This window comes from Anoplopoma fimbria, chromosome 14 (genome assembly GCF_027596085.1).
Source record: "Anoplopoma fimbria isolate UVic2021 breed Golden Eagle Sablefish chromosome 14, Afim_UVic_2022, whole genome shotgun sequence".
Lineage (NCBI taxonomy): Eukaryota > Metazoa > Chordata > Actinopteri > Perciformes > Anoplopomatidae > Anoplopoma > Anoplopoma fimbria.
In genome coordinates, this window is record NC_072462.1 from 2,737,882 (window position 1) to 2,759,552 (window position 21,671).

Consider the following 21,671-nt stretch of genomic DNA (forward strand, 5'->3'; position numbering starts at 1 on the left):
ACATTAAATGTGTCATCTAAGATACTCCACATGTAACAACACAAGTTGGTCGGTCATAACGTGCTTTAACCTAATCCGAGATGCCTGTGTTATGACCCAGTTTGAAAACAATCACACAGTGTCCTCACATGAACTCCTCCAGAGGGAACACTATACTGCATGCAGGTAACAGAGGGGTAACAGTTCTTTAAGGGCAGCATAAGTTAAACTTCTCCCCAATGGTTATATCTCGTACACAAGGAATACAAAGCAGAGTCTAGGATTAGCAATAATTACAGAAGCACAACAGGCAAAAATGCATAAATGTGTACTTTATTATGAACATGATTTGACTTGAAAAGGGAAACAAAGTTCTTCTTTGATGCAGCTGAGATGGATTTAAACAGCAAGTCACACTCTTTCATTTAGATCGGTTCACTTTGAGCTGTCAAACTGAGTTTACAGTATATTAATACTGCATTGTGTGCGTTTCATGTCTATCATGCTTATTCAATGTAGAACTACTGTAGACTATTTGTTTATTGAATTACCAGAAAACATGCTATATAGTGATATATATCATTAGCAACATATGCACTGACCTACTTTGATAAAGAAGATTTTGGCCATGTAGCCCTGAGTTTATTCGCTACGTCTGTTTCTTTTTAACTAATTAATTCCATTTTACAAACTTTTTGTGCAATATTTAGTCATTTTCCCTCTGGTGTTTTTCAATATTGAAGATAGAAAAAGTGTCACAGTCACACCTGTTCACTCTTCCTGCACTATTTCTCCCAGCTCACAGCCCCGCCCCCGCTCTCTCACCTCACTCTCCCTCTCTCACCTAATCAGCCTCATGCAGCGCACCTGTCTGCCACGCCCACCTCATCAGCACCATCACTCTCACCTGCTCACTCTGCTGCACTACTCACCTCAGTATAAATACCCCAGTCTCACACACACTCACTGCCAGATCGTTCTCCGCATTATGCCAGACCTTCCGGCGTTATTCCCGGACTGATTTCCCGTTGCCGACCCTGCTTGTTTGGACTTCTCCGCCTTGCCTCTGCCCCGGTTAACCGGCTCAGCCTTCTGTCCCTGACCACGAGATTTGCCTTTGCTCCTTTAGGTTTCTGTCTGTCTGGTGTTTGTTCCGCTTTGAATAAAGCTCCTGAACATTACTGTCTCCTGGTCGTACTGCACTTGGGTCCACACACCACCCGTTACAAAAAGTGCATAAAAAGAGATAGTTTGAAACTCTTTGCACAAAGATGGAATTCTGTACTAAAAGGACTTTAGAAGAGACTCACTTGATTTGACGAACTTAGATTCATGAAGCCTCGACACATTTTTTGTATATTTTCTTGTTATATTTCATGCTAGAGAGAGATATTATCATGTCCAGTTTGAATAGGAGGAACTATTAGAACAAGCAAAAACTGAATAATGTGCCTTTTAAAGCTACTAAAAACACAAACTCCCTTTGTTTGGATTCACTGATAATGAGAAACTACTTACTTTACATGAACGAGAACAAACATTTCTTTACTTTTAAAGCAAAGTAGAAGAAATGAAAAGTATTACAAGGTTCCATGACCTGATATAAAGTCCTCCTTGGCGACGATGTGTCCTCTAAACAGGTTAGTAAGAAGAATGAAATGGTCCTCCATATGAAGAGTGCATGTCCTTGATTCCTCACACTTTGGGTTACACAGAAGGGCTGTAGTCATGATTTCATCCATTTGCCATAAATTCCGTTTAGCTTCCACTCACATTCATTGTTGGTTACTTACAGCGTGAATATGAGTAAAAAGCTGATTATCGTATAAGATTGTTTGATCAATATTTGAAGAGTCAAACATCCCAAAAGGTACTTATCAGGAAAAGAATGTAATGCAGCAAAAGTCTTTTGAAATGAGTGGGTTTCTTGTTGAGCCACAGCAGACAAAACAAATCTATAAAATATCCAGAGTATCCCAGAGGGTAAACTCCTAATCGTACTGTTTGTGTATTCTATCCGTCCAGTCGGAGTCTCTGAGCCGCTATGGTCCGGTGTTTTGGGAAAGGTTCATGCTCCCAGAGGGAAAGCCAGGGAAGGCAAACGGGTCAACGGCACCGTTCAGGGGAATCTGTGGGAGAAGAGCGAAGAAACACTGTGATTATCGTGAAAATGAAAAACCTTCAGCTGGATCAGATTATAGTGAGAGGAGGTCCAGGAGGAGAAATCTGATCCTGATATCTGATCTGTAGAGAACATTTGGTGTTTTGAGGAGGTTACAGATACAATTGTGATCCTCCCTGAACTAACGGAAGACTCATCCGAGCTGTCTAAATAATGTCAAACCTGTTTGAAATCAGGCGACAACCTCCGTTTCTTCTGAATGAAACCGATGCTGAAGTGTCTTAAAACCTGCATTCTCTCTCCTGTCCACCAGGGGGCGACTCCTCTGGTTGTATAGAAGTCTATGAGAAAATGACTCTACTTCTCTCTTGATTTATTCCCTCAGTAAACATTGTAAACATGAGTTTATGGTCTCAATCTCTAGTTTCAAGTCTTCTTCAATACAGCATGATGTTCATTTAGTAAATGATGCTCCATTTGGAGTCAAACAGAGTTCCAAAAGTTAACCCATAGGGTGCCTTAAGGACACTCATCTAACTCTCCGCTTGAAATCAAATAAGTGAATTACCCAAAAATGAGTTACTATTAAAGTAACTATTCCTTTAAGCTTGGTACTTGGATATTTTGCACCAAAATACTAATTAATAATTGTTGGTCTCTCTGCTTAAATTGTTCAGGCACACTTATTATTTTATCATCAAAGAACTGGATATTTTATAACCAAGTAATGATGAAAACGGGAAAGTTTCATGCACAAATATATCTAGAAAGTCCTTCAACTATAAGTCTCTTGATTCTTTGCAGAAAATGAAATATCTCAAAAACTATGTGTTTGCTAGACAGCTGAGATGGAGGAGAGGCTCATTCAAACAGAGTAAAGCCGCCCGAGGCTTAAATAAAGTGTTTTCCAAGACAAATCACAACCATCTGGACAAACAGTTGGGAAGCAATCCGAGCCTTTCCGTCTCTAAATGAGTTTCTATTAGTCTTTATTTTACCTGAGCTTCTCCGTTCCAACAGAAGAAGGACGACTGTAATGATCCACTGTCACCCAAGCTGATGTTTCCCACATCTGTGCAACCAACTGCCTCCGACTGCATCATCCCCTGGTGGACGCCTCCGGCATCCATGCCCTGATAGGGCCCGTCAAAGTGACCGTTTGAGGTTCCTCTGGAGTACGAAGGTCCCAGAAGAGACCCGTTCTGTCTGGAAGGAGCAGAAGCGGAGTTCGGCGTGTTTTCATACATGCAGCTTCCAGAAAAGCGAGGCGTTAAGTTCCCGCTGCCTGCTGTGTGTGAGGAATGCGTCAGTGTTTGATGGTGAAACTGCTGCCACACTGACGGGCTCTGGAGCTGCGGCCCCGAGAGAGTCTGCTGGGAACCAGTTAGCGTATATTGCCCAGTTTGGTTGGAGCCGGACTGACGGCTGCTGCTGTGGATACTGTTGGTGTTCTGAACAGCGTGGCAGGATGGTGTTGAAATGGTTTGGTTGCCACAGTGGTGAGAGCTGCTACCGCTGCCTGGAGGCCACAGCGAAGAGCTTTGTGTCTGAGGAGCGTTGCGACACTGTGCGAGTGCAGCCGAATAAGCAACAGCACCGAGAACGTCTCCAAACTGAGCCCGCTCTGCAAAGATAGATGTCGAGTCCATCGTTTGCTGCCACTGGTTATTTGAAAACACAGACCCGGGATGCTGTCCTTGGATTGACAAACTGGTAAAAGACCCAGAAACATGATCTGAGCCGTGCGTGGTCTCCCTCCTCAGAGCCTCCTCCACGTATGAGAACACGTCGTTGGCCAGGATGTGGTTCAGTTCCCTCGATACGTCTTCCCTCTCGTCATTCAGCCTGGCGAGCGTGTCCTCCCAGTCCCTCAGCTCCGTCTCCTCAACGTCCAAACCCTCTATCCCTCCGTCCCCAATGTCCCCCAAAATCTGCTCCAGCGACTCAATCATGGCCTCCGATGTGAGGTCCCCCGTGACGGGATGCCGGATCTGGCCCGGCACACTTAGCAGAGCGTGGCTGTCCAGGAAGGCCTGCTCCACGGCCGGCTGGGGTTGTTCCAAATCCAGATCCTCTATTTGGGTGAAGATGGGGAGCTGGGGACCGGGTTCCTGAGGCTGGGTGTAAACAGAGTGGTCCTGTCGGTTGAGGGATCCCAGGAGGGAGGCCGGGTTCAGAGGTTTCTCTGTTGGGGTCTCCGTGGTAACCGGTGCTACGGAGCCAGGAGGACCGAGGGAGGATTCCAGAGAAACGTCGTACAGGACTCCTTCGCCCGTGGCGAGGTTGAACGGGAGCTGCTGTCTTCTCTGGTGCAGGTGTTCCTCTCCTTCTTCGTTTCTGCAGAAAAAATATCACCATGAGTCATAATACTGTACTTTTAAAGCCTTCAATCAGGGGTGGAGGTTTGGTTTCAGAAGAGAAGAGCTCAAAGGAATCAAAGGTTCTTTCAACAAAACCTTTTACTACATTTTTACATTTATAATGAACTTACTTCTTCTGCTCTCTTTAATAATAGGAAGCTGGAGAAGCAACAATATGTCCATTTTTAATATGTTAAACTTCATTCAAATCATGTTTCCTCTCGTGAGACTTTATGAAATATTATAGATGCTACCAGAAAAGCATCAGTTATTATTTTAATGACTCAGAATTAGAAAAACAAGTGGATATCTTCCAAAGTTAAAGTAGTTTTAGTACAAATTCCCTCTTTCTGTTCACGTTTTGCCTCAAGTGAAAGGACCAAACAAAAAGAGGAAACTTTATACTAAAAACGCTTTAACTTAAGAGGAAGCTTCAGATAAACTTTTTGCACAAAACAAGACAATGTTCTGTGAGGAACTTTTAACTGGTTATGAAACAGTCTCTACGACACACATAAGCCAACAAAATCATCAGCGAGAAGACTGTCTATTTCTAAATAGTTATTCTCACGTCGGAAGAAAAGATGGTCGATTTTACAATAATAATACGAAGAAATTATTGTTTTTTTTACAGAAAATTGTTTAAAAGGTGCACAAAATGACAGGGGAATTGATCTATACGACACACTTGAACTCGTGAGATAAGAAACCATCTCTTACGAGAGGGCTTTCTGGCGAGCGATGATGAAGTCGGGTCTCCCTCCCTTGAAGACGACCCTGGCGCTGGCCTGAACCCACAACCAGCGTCCGGCTTTGGTCAGCAGCCTGAAGAAGGTGAAGCCGCTGTCTCCGGTCTTCATCACTGCAGACGGTGATGGCACTCAGGTTAACGGCAGCACTGAAAGGTAGACAGCGTTCGATACTGGTGTGTGTTGGGGGATAACTCACTGCGGAGGTGGTTGTCGGCGCAGTACATCATGTCGGCAGCGTGGATGAACTGATACCCGGAGCCTGTTGTCACCAACTCCATCTCTGAATATCCTAAAACCAGCTTCCCTCTGCAGAGACACAAACACCGTTACAGAGGCCGGTCCTACAGAACATTTAACGTATTACAGTATATTAAGAGATTCACCAACCGGGTGTCTATGCCCATAGGAGCAAAGTCCATCCTGTGTTTGGACTGGAAGATGAGGGTCTTGGTCCGGATCTCCATGACTGACGGAGGCTGCAGAGGAGTGGCGATGGTGAACAGAGCCAGCTGAGGAGGAGACGTGTTTCCCTGCTGATGGAGGTACTTCAGACGGCCGTTGAAGTTCAGAGCCTGGAGGTGGAGGAGACAGAGTTCATGCAGATCAACAAACAAATGAAATGATGCTAGCAGCAGCATGGCTCTGTGGATGGTCCATCACTTTGAGCGAGACTTAAATATCCCAACAACTATCGGATTGATTGTCAAGAAATTTGGTTCAAGACCTGCTCAAGATTAGTTGTAATAACTTTGGTGCAGAGGTGGAAGAAGTACTCAAAACTACTATTACATAGGTGAAAAGTAGCAAAACTACTTGGAAGAGTATTAGGGCCAGGTATAAGAGGTAAAAAAATGAATGAATGGAACCTTTTTCTGCAATAGCATTTGGGTAACAAAGTCAAAATGTTGAGAATAAAGTTGAAATTCCAGTATAGCCACTAACATTAGCAGTTTGAATTATTCTTAAATGTTTAACTTTAACCTCAATATTGCAAACATATTTTCAAAATGCAAAGAAAATAACCATCTAATTTATTTTGTGTTATGTCTGGCACTAAAACTGAAAATGTATTCTCGAAAGGCAAAGTAATGAAATAAGGTAAAACTCCCCAAAGCTGCTTGTGGGTCAGAAGGTTAATAGAAGCTTTGATTTTATTACCAGGAACCCGGAGGAGTTGTCCAGGAGGCAGCGAAGGCGACAGCAGAAGCTTCTGTCCAGGAAAGAGGAGTTCTCTGGAGGGACGTACTGAAGACGGGAGCTCACAGAGCTGCTGGAAGCTTTAATGCTCGACTGGACGTCTGCAGAGAAACAACAATAACCTTAACGTGGTATGTTTCTGTACTAAAGCTGTCTTCTAGCTTCAAAAGCATCTGACGACATCTCCGCGTAGGACAAATAAAACATCTCTGTGTCTGAAGATACAGAGATACAGACGTTTGATTTGATTAATATCTGATTATTTACTTGCTTAATCATCCATAAAAAGTCAGGAAATAATGAGAAATGTTCAACTAAAATTCCTAAAATCCAAATTGACTGCAAATTTCTAATTTGTTGGATCAAAACCCGAATATATATTCAGTTTGCTGTCACAAAAATATTCTCCAAGCCGTGGGAACAACCTTCTGAGAGGAGCTAAAAGTATTAACATTTTTAAACAAAAAAGAACTTCCCATCTATTCAGTCTGGCTTTTATGTAGTGTGTTATAATGTTATGATGATTACAGTGTGTTATGTGATATGCTATGGTTTAGTATAATTATTTTTTATTTATTTTGCTCTAATTTTCCTTTTTTTTCACTGTTTTACCAGTTTTTATTTTATTTATTTTTCTTAACTCAATTTGTTGTGCATTGATTTTTTTTTTAAAGGTGCAACATAAATAAACTTAATTGACTGATTGATGAGACAAAAAAAAGGAGCAAATCCTCTAAAAGGACAAACTGGAAGTTGGGAATATGTTCAATCGAAATAGTTTGAAATTATTTTTCTTATAATATATATTTTCTTATAAATGAATAAGATCGTAGATGTTATTCAGGAGCCAGAAATCTAGAGAAAACACCTGAATAATACATGTGACTTGAATTCATACCTCCTGCTCTCATCTCTGAGTCGCTGGGTTTGAGGGCGAAGTGGAGCTGACATCTGAACATCTCTCTGTCCTCCATGTGAACCAGATCCAGCACATTCTGCTGGACCACGTCGGACTGAAGAAGGGAGGGAGGAGTTTACATTTACTACAAGTACAATTTGAGGTACTTTACTTCCATTTTATGCTACTTTATACTTCTACTCCACAACATTTCAGAGGGAAATATTGTACTTATTACTCCACAGCTGTTGTCGGAATCAGAATCAGGTTTATTGACGAGTAAGTAAGTCTTCACATACACAGGATTTGCTTTGGTATTTTGGGGAAAAACAGTGTGTTTCTGAGCTCTTCTGGATCTGGGTCTGTCCACGGTGGACTGGTCTCTGCTGGATCTGGGTCTGTCCACGGTGGACTGGTCTCTGCTGGATCTGGGTCTGTCCATGGTGGACTGGTCTCTGCTGGATCTGGGTCTGTCCACGGTGGACTGGTCTCTGCTGGATCTGGGTCTGTCCACGGTGGACTGGTCTCTGCTGGATCTGGGTCTGTCCACGGTGGACTGGTCTCTGCTGGATCTGGGTCTGTCCACGGTGGACTGGTCTCTGCTGGAGTCTGAGCTGAAGGAGTTTCTGGTGAACCTTCATGATTTCATCTGGTTTCTCCAGAATCCGACCCGGTGGCTCCGATGACGAGCTTTAAGAATAACTTTATAGAAACAGACGATCTTCTCTCTGATGGTCTGGTTTACTGATGGAGGTCTATAGAGGATCAGGACTAAACTGAGACTGGTTCAGAACCAGTTAAAAGATCCTCACATTCCCTCTGTATACTTCCTCCATCTCTTGTACAAAGACGGATATTTACGCTGTGTTTTACCTGATGGAAGCCCAGGAAGTCCTGGATGGTGGGTGATGTGTAGAAGATGGTGCCATCGGTCATCACGACCAACACAAACCCGTTTAAAGCCTGCAGAAATAACAGAAACACTAAAATACATCCACTTTGACTAATACACTCCTACTTTATGTACCCTTGTAATGCAATACTTTATTCTGTACCTGTAGAAGGAGTTCCCCCTCTGAGAAACTGACTCCATCCAGAGACACCGACTGTCCATTTCTGCCGTTTGCAGACACAAGAGGAGCCGACCTCACGTGTTTCTGGAGCGCTGCTGAAATACACAAAAGAAAAAAATACTCGTGAGATTCATTTGTCAGTAACTTGAAGCTGCCAAAAGGTATAAAAGTGAACTCAAGAGGACAGAAACATATTGAAGTTGCAAAACGTGTCATTCATACTTCAAAACTATAGACGATAAATACATGTCATGACGCAACCCTTAGTTCACTCAAATTAATATAAAATAAAACATGTTTTCTCACTTTTTCCTCGCTATTTCTATTGTTATTTCTATTTATATATATTTTATCCCATATATTTCATATTTGTCCTTGCTAAAATATAAAATATATATATATTTATAACTTCTGCATGACTTTGTGTCTTAGATTCTCATTTTTACTCATACAAACATATTTGATTGAGCATTGTTTAAGTGAGCCTGAGATCTAAGAATGACTGCCTCTCTTAAATAGTTTTGCAGGTGACAATAAAGAACTTGAAACTATTTAGCCATGTAGCTTCACTGTCAACAGTTCTCATTAAATGGATTATAATGGATTATCTAGAATCTAGATAATCCATTATAATCATAATTTCAGAAATAATCATAATTTCTAATTCATCTAGATTCTAGATGAATTAGAGATGATGAGCCCTACAAACTGTACTACTGTTTTTCCATTAAACTTTCTTTTATTGGGGCGAAAACATAAATCTTTGTGAGATTCTCAAATCCTGGGCAAATGAAACCTAAAATAAAGCTCAATCAAATTATTTTGTGTGCTTGCTTTTACTAAGTTGTGTGAAACGACCCTTTCATTTGCAGCTGTGGGAATGTTTTACAGTGACATTATTCAAATTTGAATACAATTCTTTCAGGCTCTTTGTGGTTTATTTACTGCATATATTCTAGATGTTTTTTATATTAACAATGCAGCTAGTGCCTTTGTGACAATCCAACAGAGAATTATTACCCTCCTACTGTTTCCCCTTCAGCTCTATTGAGCGTTTTAGCGTCTTTCATCTCATTGTTTTGGTTCGACAGCAACTTTACAGTTTTTAAGTTCATTCTTACTTCTAAACAGTTTTGTTTCAAGCAGCAAAAAATAAGCATGGAGCATTTAGCACCTAAAGATTCAGATATTTCCCTCATAACCAAATGATGGTTTGTATACTTGATTTTTGGCCTAACTTCACCCTGTAATCAAAGACTTGTCACTACATGCATCGGCCCAGAGACGCCTTAAACAACACGGCTGGGTATCCGGTGTGTTTACACAACGCTCTCTGCATCCCTGCTAATGTTTCACTGGTTTATTTGTAGAACAGACAAAGTATCGGTGACGTCCTACGATGCCAAACGCAGGCTGCTTTTACCTCCATGCGCCGGACAACAGAAATAACACCGGGCAGGTGAGAGCCTGAGCCTTTATGTCTTTATTTATTACCTAGAATGTGGCGGACTGCCAAAGACGGTTTTGTCCCACCACAGTTTCATAGTGAACTGAGAACATTTTCAAACCAATACGTATATGACTAAATGTAAAAATACTGTTACCAGTTAGAGTCCTGCTTTCACAATGTTACTTAAATAAAAGCACAAAGTAGTAGCATCAAAATATACTCAACGTTCCAAAGTACTTAAAAGTACTTACGCAGAAAAGCCCGTTTCAAATACTATATTAAGATTTCATCTACTTTATATACTTAATAATTAGGCAATATACCAATCAATAATACATTACAGTTTATTACTTGATTTATATTTTATATTAAGAATCAGAATCTGCAAAGTAGCCTAACTATTATATAATATTGTCAAGTTTACAGCATAACATTTCATTCTGAGATGTAGTAGAAGTAGAAGTAAAAAGTGACATAAAATGGTACTTAAGTACCTCTAAATTGTACTTAAGTGTAGTACTTGATTAGACTAAATCTACATTCCACCACTGCTAAAACAACCTTGTTTACAAGAGCACAAAGGTCTTCATAGATCTAGCCTCCTAATTATGCTCCCAAAGATTGATGGAATTAACTTTGAATTGTACAACATTTTCTTCTGGGTGAGCATGACCCCTGACCCCTCTAGAGAGTCGGAGGTCCATCCACCACACTCTCACCAAGTGTGAAAACATCTGCACAGTATTCATGTGTCTGTAAGATTCACAGATTCTATCCAGAAAGTCCACCAGTACACATGAAATACTGTATTTGCTGTTTTTAGTCTGTTTTTATTTTGGTCCAACAGGATGGAACTGTATTTTTGTTGTTGTGTTAAAATAAGTAGTTTTTAAACGTCTTGTGTAATCTAATCTGTGATCATTGGCCTCCAGTCAGCTGAGTAATACCTCCTCTCCTCTCCTTTACAGTAATGACTCTGTCGCACGCTAACTAACTTCTCTCCCCCTTTTCCTTCCCTTTTTTAAAACAAACCCACTGGATCTGCCTTTCGTCTCACACCCCCCGTAAAAAAAACACCAGGAATTTGCCCCGTCATCTCGGCGGAGAGCAGCTTTCTACAAACTCAGAAAGAATCTGGAGTTTGTTATTACAGCATGGACTGAAACCAGCTCAGGGGGGTCTCTTCAAACACATCAACATGTCTGCTTAGTGTGACGCCGAAAAACTGGACAAAATGTGCGAGAAAGAAAAGTTATGCACGCTTAACAAATTGGAGAGTTTTAACAAAGAAGTCTGGTTTAACCGGAGTCTGTTATCTGGCCTTCCTTCCTCCTCCTTCACTCTCTCTTCCTCGTCTTCCTCCTCTGCTCAGCACTGTGGAGTTTCAAAGTCAGAGTTCACACGCAGAGTCAGTTCCTCTTCAGACTCGGTGTGTTTCATCTCAACTGTTTTCAGAAGGTCAAATAGCAACACACACACACACACACACACACACACACACACACACACACACACACACACACACACACACACACACACACACACACACACACACACACACACACACACACACACACCTTTATAATCTTTCTTTCTAACAGAGACAACATCAGCTCGTAGTTCGTAGAGTCTACTCTGTTGTATCTGATTTTCTTGAAGCTTCATGCTCCTCACACTCGTCATCCCCTTCCTGTGTTGGGGAGGAGGGGAACTCTGCCCTGGTTAGGAGTTTGGTTAAGGTAAAGGCTGTTGGTTAGCAGCAGGCATTCTGGTCTGGTAATGAAGGTTTAAAGGTTCGGTAGGTCTGGTGTGTGTGTTTTGTTATGGTTATAAAACACCTAGCTTAACTAGGTTACTGAGCCAACATTACATGGTTGTGTTCTTGTTTATAGAAGGCGATGTTGTCCATTCCTCGTAGCCTTCATTCCTTTTTATACATTTTCTTTCTCTAAAGATATCTCAAATGTACAACGAGCCATTGCAGGTAAGAAAACAAACAAAAAAAGAGATAAAAGTTACAGATTTACAAGAAAATAAATGTGTTCATGTTGTTATCAATCGCTTTTCTTAGCAAGGTTGGATCAACCTCATCGCACCACATCGCCATTGCCATCGTTAAACACAGCGGTAACATAAGCTGCCGAGTGCGAAATATATCAATTCAATTTGTATTTGTATGTTTGTATGTTCATAAAAGAACAAAGGAAGACCATGAAAGAAAAAGTAGATGTGTCTTTCAGGACCTTCGTCAGGTCATGAGGAAAATGTACAATACATACCGATGTCAGCATTATGTGCATAAAATGATTAAGAAAGAACATCAAAGAAAACACACACACATGTATAAATATATATAATTTGTAAGACATTTTGAGTTAATTTCTTGCAAATTTGAGTACATATAATGTCAAAGAACATTAGAGTTTCTTTCTGGTTAATTTGAGTTTTTTTCTTAGAGTAGTATTTCATTTTTTTAACCTACGATGGCCGCAATACGCCGTCCTACATTTTAGATATCTTCAGAGAAAAAGGATTTAAAGGCTATGAAAAACAACGTCTTTTATACAAACAAGCAAACAGGCATGTAATGCAGAGCAATTATCAAGCATTAAATATAAATACCTGCTACCAGAGGAGAGCAAATATTACTTGATAAGATATCTTAAAACTAGCCTCATATCTCGTCTTTATAAAACTACAAGGCTTAATATAAGCACTGAAACTACACAGAGGAAGTTCATTTGGTCACTTTTTTTTCTGTTTAACTTGCACCATTTGGTGCAACGATACAAAGCTTGATGACAATCAGCAAAGTTTCCTTTAAATGAACTATTCTCACCCCTGAACTCTCAATGTACTCTGTTATTACCAATCAATCATTGAAACAAATGACCTAAAGCATTAAATCAGGAGAAACTGTGCTGTATATATGCTTCCTTAATGCATTAACTTTCATTTTCTCCTGCATAAAAGAGTGATCAGCCTCTCTGTCCTCTTCATAACTCGACACAGAAGATTTATTTTGCAGGAAAAGGAAGTTAAAGACGTCGCTGACCTCGCTGCAACCTTGTCATCGACACAAACACAGGAAGCAGACATCATCATGAACAGCCGGCTCTACAAAAGCTCCCTGTGGTGTCTGACTTCCTAAGCAGTTCAGACTCTGGACTCTGTTGCTACGGGGACAGGGGTTCACTACGGTAACCCATGGTGACAGCAGAAGCATCACCTGGGACTCATTCAAGGGAACAACAGACTAGCCTGTGCTCAACCTTCCTGCACATGTATAAAATAATATTAATATGGCTTTCTTACAGATTAGTAATTTGTGGAGGATGTTTGTTCAGGGACACAATGAAGCCTTTAAATAACACAAAATGTTTATGAAGTCCTCACTAAAGGGATGTATTCGTCAAAATAGCAATTTAGGAATATTTATAAAAGCTTTGCCTGTGAGTGTGACACATTAAACATTAAACAGCTTTTGTGTGATGTCGGACTGGACCAGGAGTGAAGCTGAAGTGTCTTAAAGCTGCATTCTCTCTCCTGTCCACCAGGGGGCGACTCCTCTGGTTGTATAGAAGTCTATGAGAAAATGACTCTACTTCTCTCTTGATTTATTCCCTCAGTAAACATTGTAAACATGAGTTTATGGTCTCAATCTCTAGTTTCAAGTCTTCTTCAATACAGCATGATGTTCATTTAGTAAATGATGCTCCATTTAGAGTCAAACAGACCATAAAGCAGGGGATGCTTTAGGGCGGGGCTACACACTGATTGACAGGTCGACACCAGAGACGTATACGGCGTCTCTACGTCACTCCTCCTCAGTCCAAATATGGTCACCTCCGGTTCACTGGTTGCAAAAAAACAACAACTCAAGGCTTCAAAGCAACAATCCACTTTTTATACAGTCTATGGACTGGATAAACACCAACGCTGAGGAGGATATAACATGTTCACAGTACGGAATATAACGTTACGGGGAAGAACACGTCGATGCAGATTCAACTTTCACCTGATCTCACAATGACGTGAACCGTCTCCTCACACTTCATCTCCCAGCTCTCTCTCTCTCTCTCTCTTTTCTGTTTCGATTCCCCTTAACTCTGAAGATGTGTTACAAAAACAAACTTCCTATCCAGAACAACATCTATCTAGTCTGCTGGCGGTTATACGATAAATAAACACTCAGTGTGTTAGCTGTTCAAACGTCTCATCCAGAGCCCTCATGTCGTGCCACCGAGCTTCAGAGCCTCTGGTCGTCTACCTCCCCCTTTGTCTCCCCCCCTCAGTGCTCCATCAACAGCAGCGATCTGCGATAGCTAAGCGTAGAGAGGCACTAAGAGGGAGAGGAAAGGCCTGCTGGACTCTGCTGCTCATTTGGTGGAAAATCTGTGGCTGCGATGGCATCGGTTAATGTGTAATTTTGTTAAAATCAAGCCCATATTTAGGTTGTTTTTAGGAAACAGCTGGTAGAAGCTTCTCGGTTTGTTTTGACAAAAAAACTGTTCAAACTGTGGACACAAATATCTTAAGTATAAGTACACATAGAGGTCAGGTTACTGGTCGTACTGAGTCACAGGACAACGAGTCTTTGTTCCCCCCACTTTCAGGTGTTTTAGTATTTAAGTGATATCTAAGCCAGATGTGATGATGTCTTAGAACGATGGCAAAAATGTTTGGTGCTCTAGTAAGTATTTGTGGGAGAAGGACAGTGAATGTGGGATTGTGTCAGAATAAACTACAAAAGGCTAATTGATGTGTTTTTAATGGAGCTCTATGGCTCAGAGGAAGAAGAGATATCAGGCATTGATAACACTCATAATACTTTTTATGGGATTTATTGACAATAACAGAAATATAGATTATCACCAAAGTTGTGCTTTAAATTTAAAACTTATTTTTGGTATCAAAAGACACAATAATGTAAAGGAGGTGAAACACATATGTGATAAAGCTAAAGCTCAACACTTTAATCAGCTGTCGGAAAATCAACAATGAACCAGGACGATGCAGGTAATCAACTGACTGTGTGTGTGTGTGTGTGTGTGTGTGTGTGTGTGTGTGTGTGTGTGTGTGTGTGTGTGTGTGTGTGTGTGTGTGTGTGTGTGTGTGTGTGTGTCTGCCCGTCTGCCGTGTCTCATGTTGCTCTGCATGGACTCCTCCTGCAGCAGGGCGACTATTTATTATTCACAGAGTCGGGTTTCCTCTCCGACACCTAAAGGACTCGGAGCTCAGCCACAAAGAAATGTCTGCAGCTGCATGTTTGCTGCTCCGACACACTGATCCTACACATGACACCTCTCATTGTCAATATTTCACACATGTTTCATATGACCGTGTTACTCTCAGCTAATAGCAGAGGTGCAGGAAGTATTCACATCCTCTACCTTAATTACCTTAATAGAAGTACTAATACCACTAAGTGAAAATACTCCACAAGTAAAAGCCCTAACTTGTAAATTATACTTCAGTAAAAGAATGTAATCAGGTAAATGTACGTAAAAAATGTCCTGTGTGACTGTTATTCTATTATATATTCTATGTTTAGATTATTACTTGTGTATTAATGTAAAATCAGGATTTTTCTGTTGTTATTCGGATGAGGTGGAGATCATTATGAACTATTTGTTCTGTGTACCTTTGCACATTCCTTGGACAATTTTGCACATTTCTGCACAAAACTGCACAGCTCTTACATTTTTGATTCAAATATATTGCACATATTTGTTATATTATTTATATCATATTTTTATAGTTTTGTTTTTACTATTTTATTTCTTGATCTTTGCAATGCTTTTATTTTAATTTTTTTGTCTTACTATTTTGATGTTATGTACCAAAACATCAAAGCAAAAACCTTGTATGTGTCAAAAACCACTTGGCAAGACATTTGTTTCTTATTACCTAATGATTCTTTTTTATTAAGGATTACTCTGCTGATTCTGTTAACATATTACTTTTTACATAGTAAGAAATTGTTAGAAATGCCTTTATAATTACCCCAAAGTGACAATTTCACTGTCCAAATCTCAACATTATTAAAAATACATCAAAATAACTTAAACTCATTTAAAAGGAAAAGCAGCAAACCTTCACAATTAAAAAAGGTGGAAGATTAAAATGTTTTTAAATGAACAATTACAAAACGATTATCCAAATATTTGCCAACCAATTTCCTGTCAATTGACTAATTGTTTCAGCTTTTCTTTCACATTTGCATATGCTTTTAAAGCAAAAATAATGTATTTATAAAGTAACTAAAGCTTTCAGGAGTAAAACATACAATATTCTCCTCTGAGATGAAGGGGAGTAGAAATAAACTACCTCAAATTTGTACTTAAGTAAAGTACATGAGTAGATCTTTCAACATTGTGCAATATCACTCTCATTATTGACAATATCACTCTCAATATCATACTCAATATTACTTTTTCTATTTACGTTTCTATTATGCACAGGTTCCAGTATTACTTCTTATACACTTTCTTTTTTCATTATTAATTTTTTTAATCCTTGTTGTTGTAATTTTACTTTTTCTATTTTAGTTGAATTTCTTTACTTTATTTATTTATTTACTCTTATTGCTATTATATTCTATTTTGCACTGATGTCAGTGTTACTTCTTTCACGCATAATAATTGTTATTCTTTTGTTCATATATGTTTATATAAGTTTTTATTATTATTATTTATTTTTTTGTGATTTCTTCTGTTGTAATCTTTGATCAAACTCTGGCACAAGAATTTCCTTTGGGATTATCTTATTTTAGATGTACTTGACTTTATTCCACCACCGGTTAGCACAGATCTATGCGTCGGAGGTCACTGACCGTTGAAGTAACTCTTGACCTTGAGGTATCCCACACTGAGCCGGAGCACAGACAGCTTGTCCAGACGACCTCTGACCTCCTCGGAGAACGGCAGCATGCCGGTGAGGCGGTCCAGCTCCCCGTTCAGCCGGTCCCGGTGCCGTTTGGACGGATTGGTCTTCACCGGCGGAGGCTTTACACTGAATCGACACAGAAACAAAACAAACAGCAGACAAAGAGGGTTTGTTGAGAGATGCTTGCTAAAACTTGTTTGCTCCGCTCGACAACCTACTACACAGGGTTGGAATTTCCAGCCTGAGTTTAAGTGGGAGTTTTTGGTACAAGGTTGACTTTTAATATCCTGTAACTAGTTCCTATCTCAATGTCGTCATTGTGTGTCAAACGCCGACTCTTCCTGTTCATGAAAAACAAAACGTCTGCTCAGAAAAATTCCAGTGTTTGAATTTCTAAGAGGCGACGTTTGCTGCTGCCCAAATAAACGTTTGACCACATCAAACAAAGATTCAACTTCTTGTTCTTAGGAGGAGGCTGAAAGTGAGACTCACACTTTTGTTATTACAAGAAAACACAGAGAAGGAGAAAAATGTTATTTGTTTGATTAGTAAGAACATTCAGCCGGAAATATGAGATTTACTGAGAGTTCATTATTGAAATGACGTCCACAAATAAATTGTGTAAAGTACAAATTTCAGGTACTTGTACTTTCCTGCCACTCTCTACTTCACTACATTTTTCTGACAGCTTCATTTAATTAACATTGTTCAATGCAAAAAATATAAAAATGTACAAGAAGAACTGAAACACATTAGTTAGTTGATTACCTGAAAAGTAATTTAAAATTATCTTGATAATTATTTTATAATTTCAGCTTCGCATATGTGAAAATTTCAGCTTTTTCCTTTTAAATCATTTTTACGAAAATGGTGGTGAAAGCAAATGCTAACATTTAATAATTAGCACTTAGTGGTGGAAAATACATTTACTCAAGTTCTGCACTAAGGCTAAGTCAAACTTATGCTACTTTATATATTTACTCTGCTTCATTTCACTGGGAAAAAAAATACTTTTTACTCCTCTACATATATCGGACTTCTTTAGTTACTTTCTGATCAAGTTTTTACATAAAAACATTAAGCTGATATTACTTTTTTTTTTACTTTAATTTAGCTAAGATTTTAAAATGCAGGACTTTTACTTATGATTGAGTTCTTTGAAGTACACTTTGGTGTTAAGGATCTGAATACTCAGTAGTAGTACAGCTGAGCCTGAAGGGAAAGTCATTAGTTTTGTCTTAAACTAAAGTATTGGACAAATTAAAGTTAAAGTCAAGAAGGATCACCAAATTCGGCAGGTTTCATCCTTTGTGGGTCATGTATGTCTGCACAAAATTTCATGGAAATCCATCCTATAGTGTTTGAGATATGTCAGTTTGAACTGACAGACTTTGACAGCCATACAGTCGTGAAGCTAGCATGGCTAAACAACACAGATATTTAGAGTGGAATGGACAAATACGGAGTTACATCATGACTGTGAGACGGCATGTTATTACTACAAATTACCACAATGTAATTCCTCTGCAACATGTCGGGACATGCAGCAGCCTCCCTCACTAAACACAGAGATCTGAGAAAAGATGCAGGGAAGAGGAGAGACAACGTCAAAGGCAGAAATGAGGAGATAAAACGCGACATGAGGGAGAGGAATAATCTGAATTTAGGGTGGAAAGGAAAATAACAGAGGAGCGACTTAAGAAATGTAATATGTGGAATAACACCACTTAGTTTCTGAGTGTGACAAATACAGCTAAAGACTGTATTTGGGAAACAATACAAGAGAAATTGCTCATGGAGTACATAGATAATGATAGTGTAGCCATGACAAATCATAGGAATAAGTAGCCTGTTAATCTGCAACTATTTTGATAATTGATAGATCGTTTTAAATACTAGTATATATGTACAAAGTATAAATGTAGGTTTATAAACAACTAAAAATAGGGGAAAGTCTCCTTTCCCATTTCTAGTGACAAGAAACCTTTCTGTTTTTATTCTCGTCAAGTTCAACGTCACAAACAGCCGGAAAACAGGGTTAGTAAACAGTTCAAATGTGACGGCGGTTATTTATTTTATATATCTGTTACTTATTCAGTCTCTCTTACAGTATAAAATAACTAACCACCTCATTTAGAATGAAAATATCTCCCTTTTGCTTTCTGGTATTTTATGATCTTGACTGAACACGCTTTGTTGTTAAAAATGTTTTTAAATTTAAACATATCAAGTAATATAACTTATTATATATTACCATTTAATATATTATTGGGTGCCAAAATCCAAATAAATCTTGTGAGCTAGACAAAAAAACAGTGAAGCGCTCACATGGACGGAGAGAGACCAAAAGAAATTCTGAGGTAATTGGATCGGTGGGAATAAAAAGCATATGAATCAAAACTTAACAGAGTAGATGCTCAGTCCTACTACATGTCAACAACTAACATTAAATGTTGAGAGTATTTTGCTGTAAGAACGTAAATGTAAAAGGTCCGTAGAGTGTAAAACCTGAAGTCCACGCCTAAAAGGAGTTACCCTCCCCCTCAGAAGCTCCTGAGCTGCCTGAAACGGCTCCATTGAATTCTCTCCTTCACTTCCGTAACGTTATGAGGTCACAATGTAACTTTATGAGGTCATAATGTAACTTTTTAAGGTTATAATGTAACATTATGAGGTCACAATGTAACATTATGAGGTCACAATGTAACTTTATGAGGTCACAATGTAACTTTATGAGGTCACAATGTTACAGAAGTGACGTAAAACTTTTTCTGGCTAATTTGGCCCTCAAACAACTAAAGAGAGAGACGAAGAAAAAGACTTGAATGCAGATGAATCCATGGAGTCTTATTGGTCAATATGTGAAGCTGCTGTTTATAGTGTCATCAATTCTCTTTGTCATCTTTGTTTTCAGAGTGAGACTTCTGGATTATCTTTGATTGTTGAAGATATAGAGGAAGTATGTAGGTCATGCACTTCATCAAAAATACTACTAAAAAAAGAGTGTGCACTCAACATCTTACTATGACTATACTATACTATTACTATATTACTAAAAGCAGGATTTTACTGTTGTGGTTGGTTGAGCTCATTTTAAAATATTAACTAATGATTCTTTTTATTATAGATTAATCTGCTAAATATTTTCTCCATTAATCGATTGATTGCTTGGTTTGGAAAAATAGTCAAAATAGTGAGAAATGGCGTCACCATTTAAGTCCAAAGTGACGTTTGTTTAATCCAGACCTCAACATTATTACTGATACATTAATATTCGAAACATTGTTAGAAAGAAAAGCAGCAAATTTTCACATTTGTGAAACTGGAACAATGAAATGTTTCTAGATAAAAAAAAAAAATTGAAGTTCATTTCAGGTACTTTACTCGAGTATTTCCATTTTCTTCTACTTCATACTTCTGCTCCACTACATCTCAAAGGTAAATATATTGTACTTTTAACATCAATGCATACATTTGACAGCTTTGCTTACTTTTCAGATTTAGAAAATATCAATCAACTAATACATTATGATTATTACTGATATTACTTAAAATTGATGATGCAATTGATGAACATAATGCATCAATTTGATCCAATAAATATCATTCTGAAATGGGCCATGCTGCAAAATGAGTACTCTTACTTTTGGTACTTTAAAGTATTTTGATACTTTTGTACTTTTACTTGAGCAGTAACCAAAGAAACACTTTTAATAAGAGTACTTGTGCTTATAAACAGAGTATTTATACACTGTGGTATCACCCCCCCCCCCATCACCTGCCCAACTCAACCTTATCTCCCCATGACGTCACTACCTTGCGTGACCTTCCTCTGCAGGTGAGCTTGTCTACCTGTCCCGAGAAAAATCCCTCATCACTGAAGTGAAACTACAAGCAGCAACATGGCTGGTGCTCTGGTGGTAAACACGGGGACAATGCAAGGATTAGAAGTATTACTCCCACTATTACTGTCACTCCTAGTGCTGATAATAACACAGTATGGATGGGGGGGTGGGGGGGTGACCCTGGGTGACCCCGCTGAGGGGTCACAGACTCTGGGCCTCTTTTATGGCCTCAGGTGTCACAAAAAACTGACCTTTTCTGAGCGGGCTTCTTCCTCCTCTTCACCGCATACACTCCACTGTTCCCCGGCATGGTGCTGATCAAATACCACCTCTGACTCTTCTCTTCAATTTTAAAGGATAAAATAAAAAATAAAATAAAAAAAGTTGCTTTTAATCTCCAGACTCCAGCCTGTGTGCTGCTCTCCTGCCTGGGTCCATTCAGAACAATGTAACTGTATCTCTTCTCAATCCGACACAGAAGAGGAAGAGCTTAACATCCATGAAGTCTGGCAGCTCTGCAGACACCACGTCGCTCACAGGATCGGATAGAAAGTCGCCAATGTTCAAAGGGAAGTAGAAACACACACTTCAGACAGTCCTCCCTGTGTGTGCTTCAGCCAATCAAACCCTCTGTAACATCCCTTCATCTCCTGTCTCTCCCTGTATGATTGGTGCAAAGCTTCCTCTTTGTTTATCCCATAAATACACAGACTGTACATGTAAAAGCTCTTTGCTTTCTTCAGTTCTAACTTATTGGGAGGTATGAAGGTTGTTTCCTTCCTGTTAAGGTGTAAAGTTTAACATAAAGAGACAGCAGCTCAACTTTCCATCGTTTTTTCTTTCCCTGCCAGTGTTTTTCCAGCTCCTGATACATGTTGTGTGACCTGTAACTCCATCCAGTGGAAGTTCAAGTTATCACAGGTTTGGTGCAGGAGTGAATAAAAAGAGTGATATTGGTGGAAGACAAATCAAATCAGGAAAATAAAATGAAACATAAAATAAAGATAAATTAAACAAAACACAAAGAAAAATAAAATAATAAACAAAACAAAGTAAAATAAAATAAAACTAAACTAAATAAAATAATAATAACTCACCTGAATCAGC

At 39.2% G+C, this 21,671-nt stretch overlaps 1 protein-coding gene across 1 annotated transcript; it reads right to left on the reverse strand.

The window, feature by feature from the left end:
- Window positions 1–310: 310 nt before the first annotated feature.
- On the reverse strand, window positions 311–21,086 carry LOC129102113 (aryl hydrocarbon receptor-like). Its single transcript, XM_054612094.1, has 11 exons — window positions 20,816–21,086; window positions 16,667–16,845; window positions 8,364–8,476; window positions 8,182–8,271; window positions 7,309–7,423; window positions 6,372–6,511; window positions 5,601–5,785; window positions 5,410–5,519; window positions 5,182–5,323; window positions 3,100–4,438; window positions 311–2,108 (listed from the first exon to the last, which is right to left on the reverse strand). The coding sequence occupies exons 1-11, from the start codon at window positions 20,872–20,874 to the stop codon at window positions 2,022–2,024; spliced, it is 2,559 nt and encodes an 852-aa protein (XP_054468069.1). The 5' UTR covers window positions 20,875–21,086; the 3' UTR covers window positions 311–2,021.
- Window positions 21,087–21,671: the final 585 nt, after the last annotated feature.

Bases quoted from the DNA above. Each gene is read 5' to 3' on its own strand.
- LOC129102113 (XM_054612094.1), bottom strand. From the start codon at position 20,874: ATGCCGGGGAACAGTGGAGTGTATGCGGTGAAGAGGAGGAAGAAGCCC. The intron at 7,424-8,181 runs GTAAAACACAGC...TCCCTTCTTCAG, and splicing joins ACTTCCTGGGCTTCCATCAG to TCCGACGTGGTCCAGCAGAA. The intron at 5,324-5,409 runs GTGAGTTATCCC...CACCGTCTGCAG, and splicing joins CGCCGACAACCACCTCCGCA to TGATGAAGACCGGAGACAGC.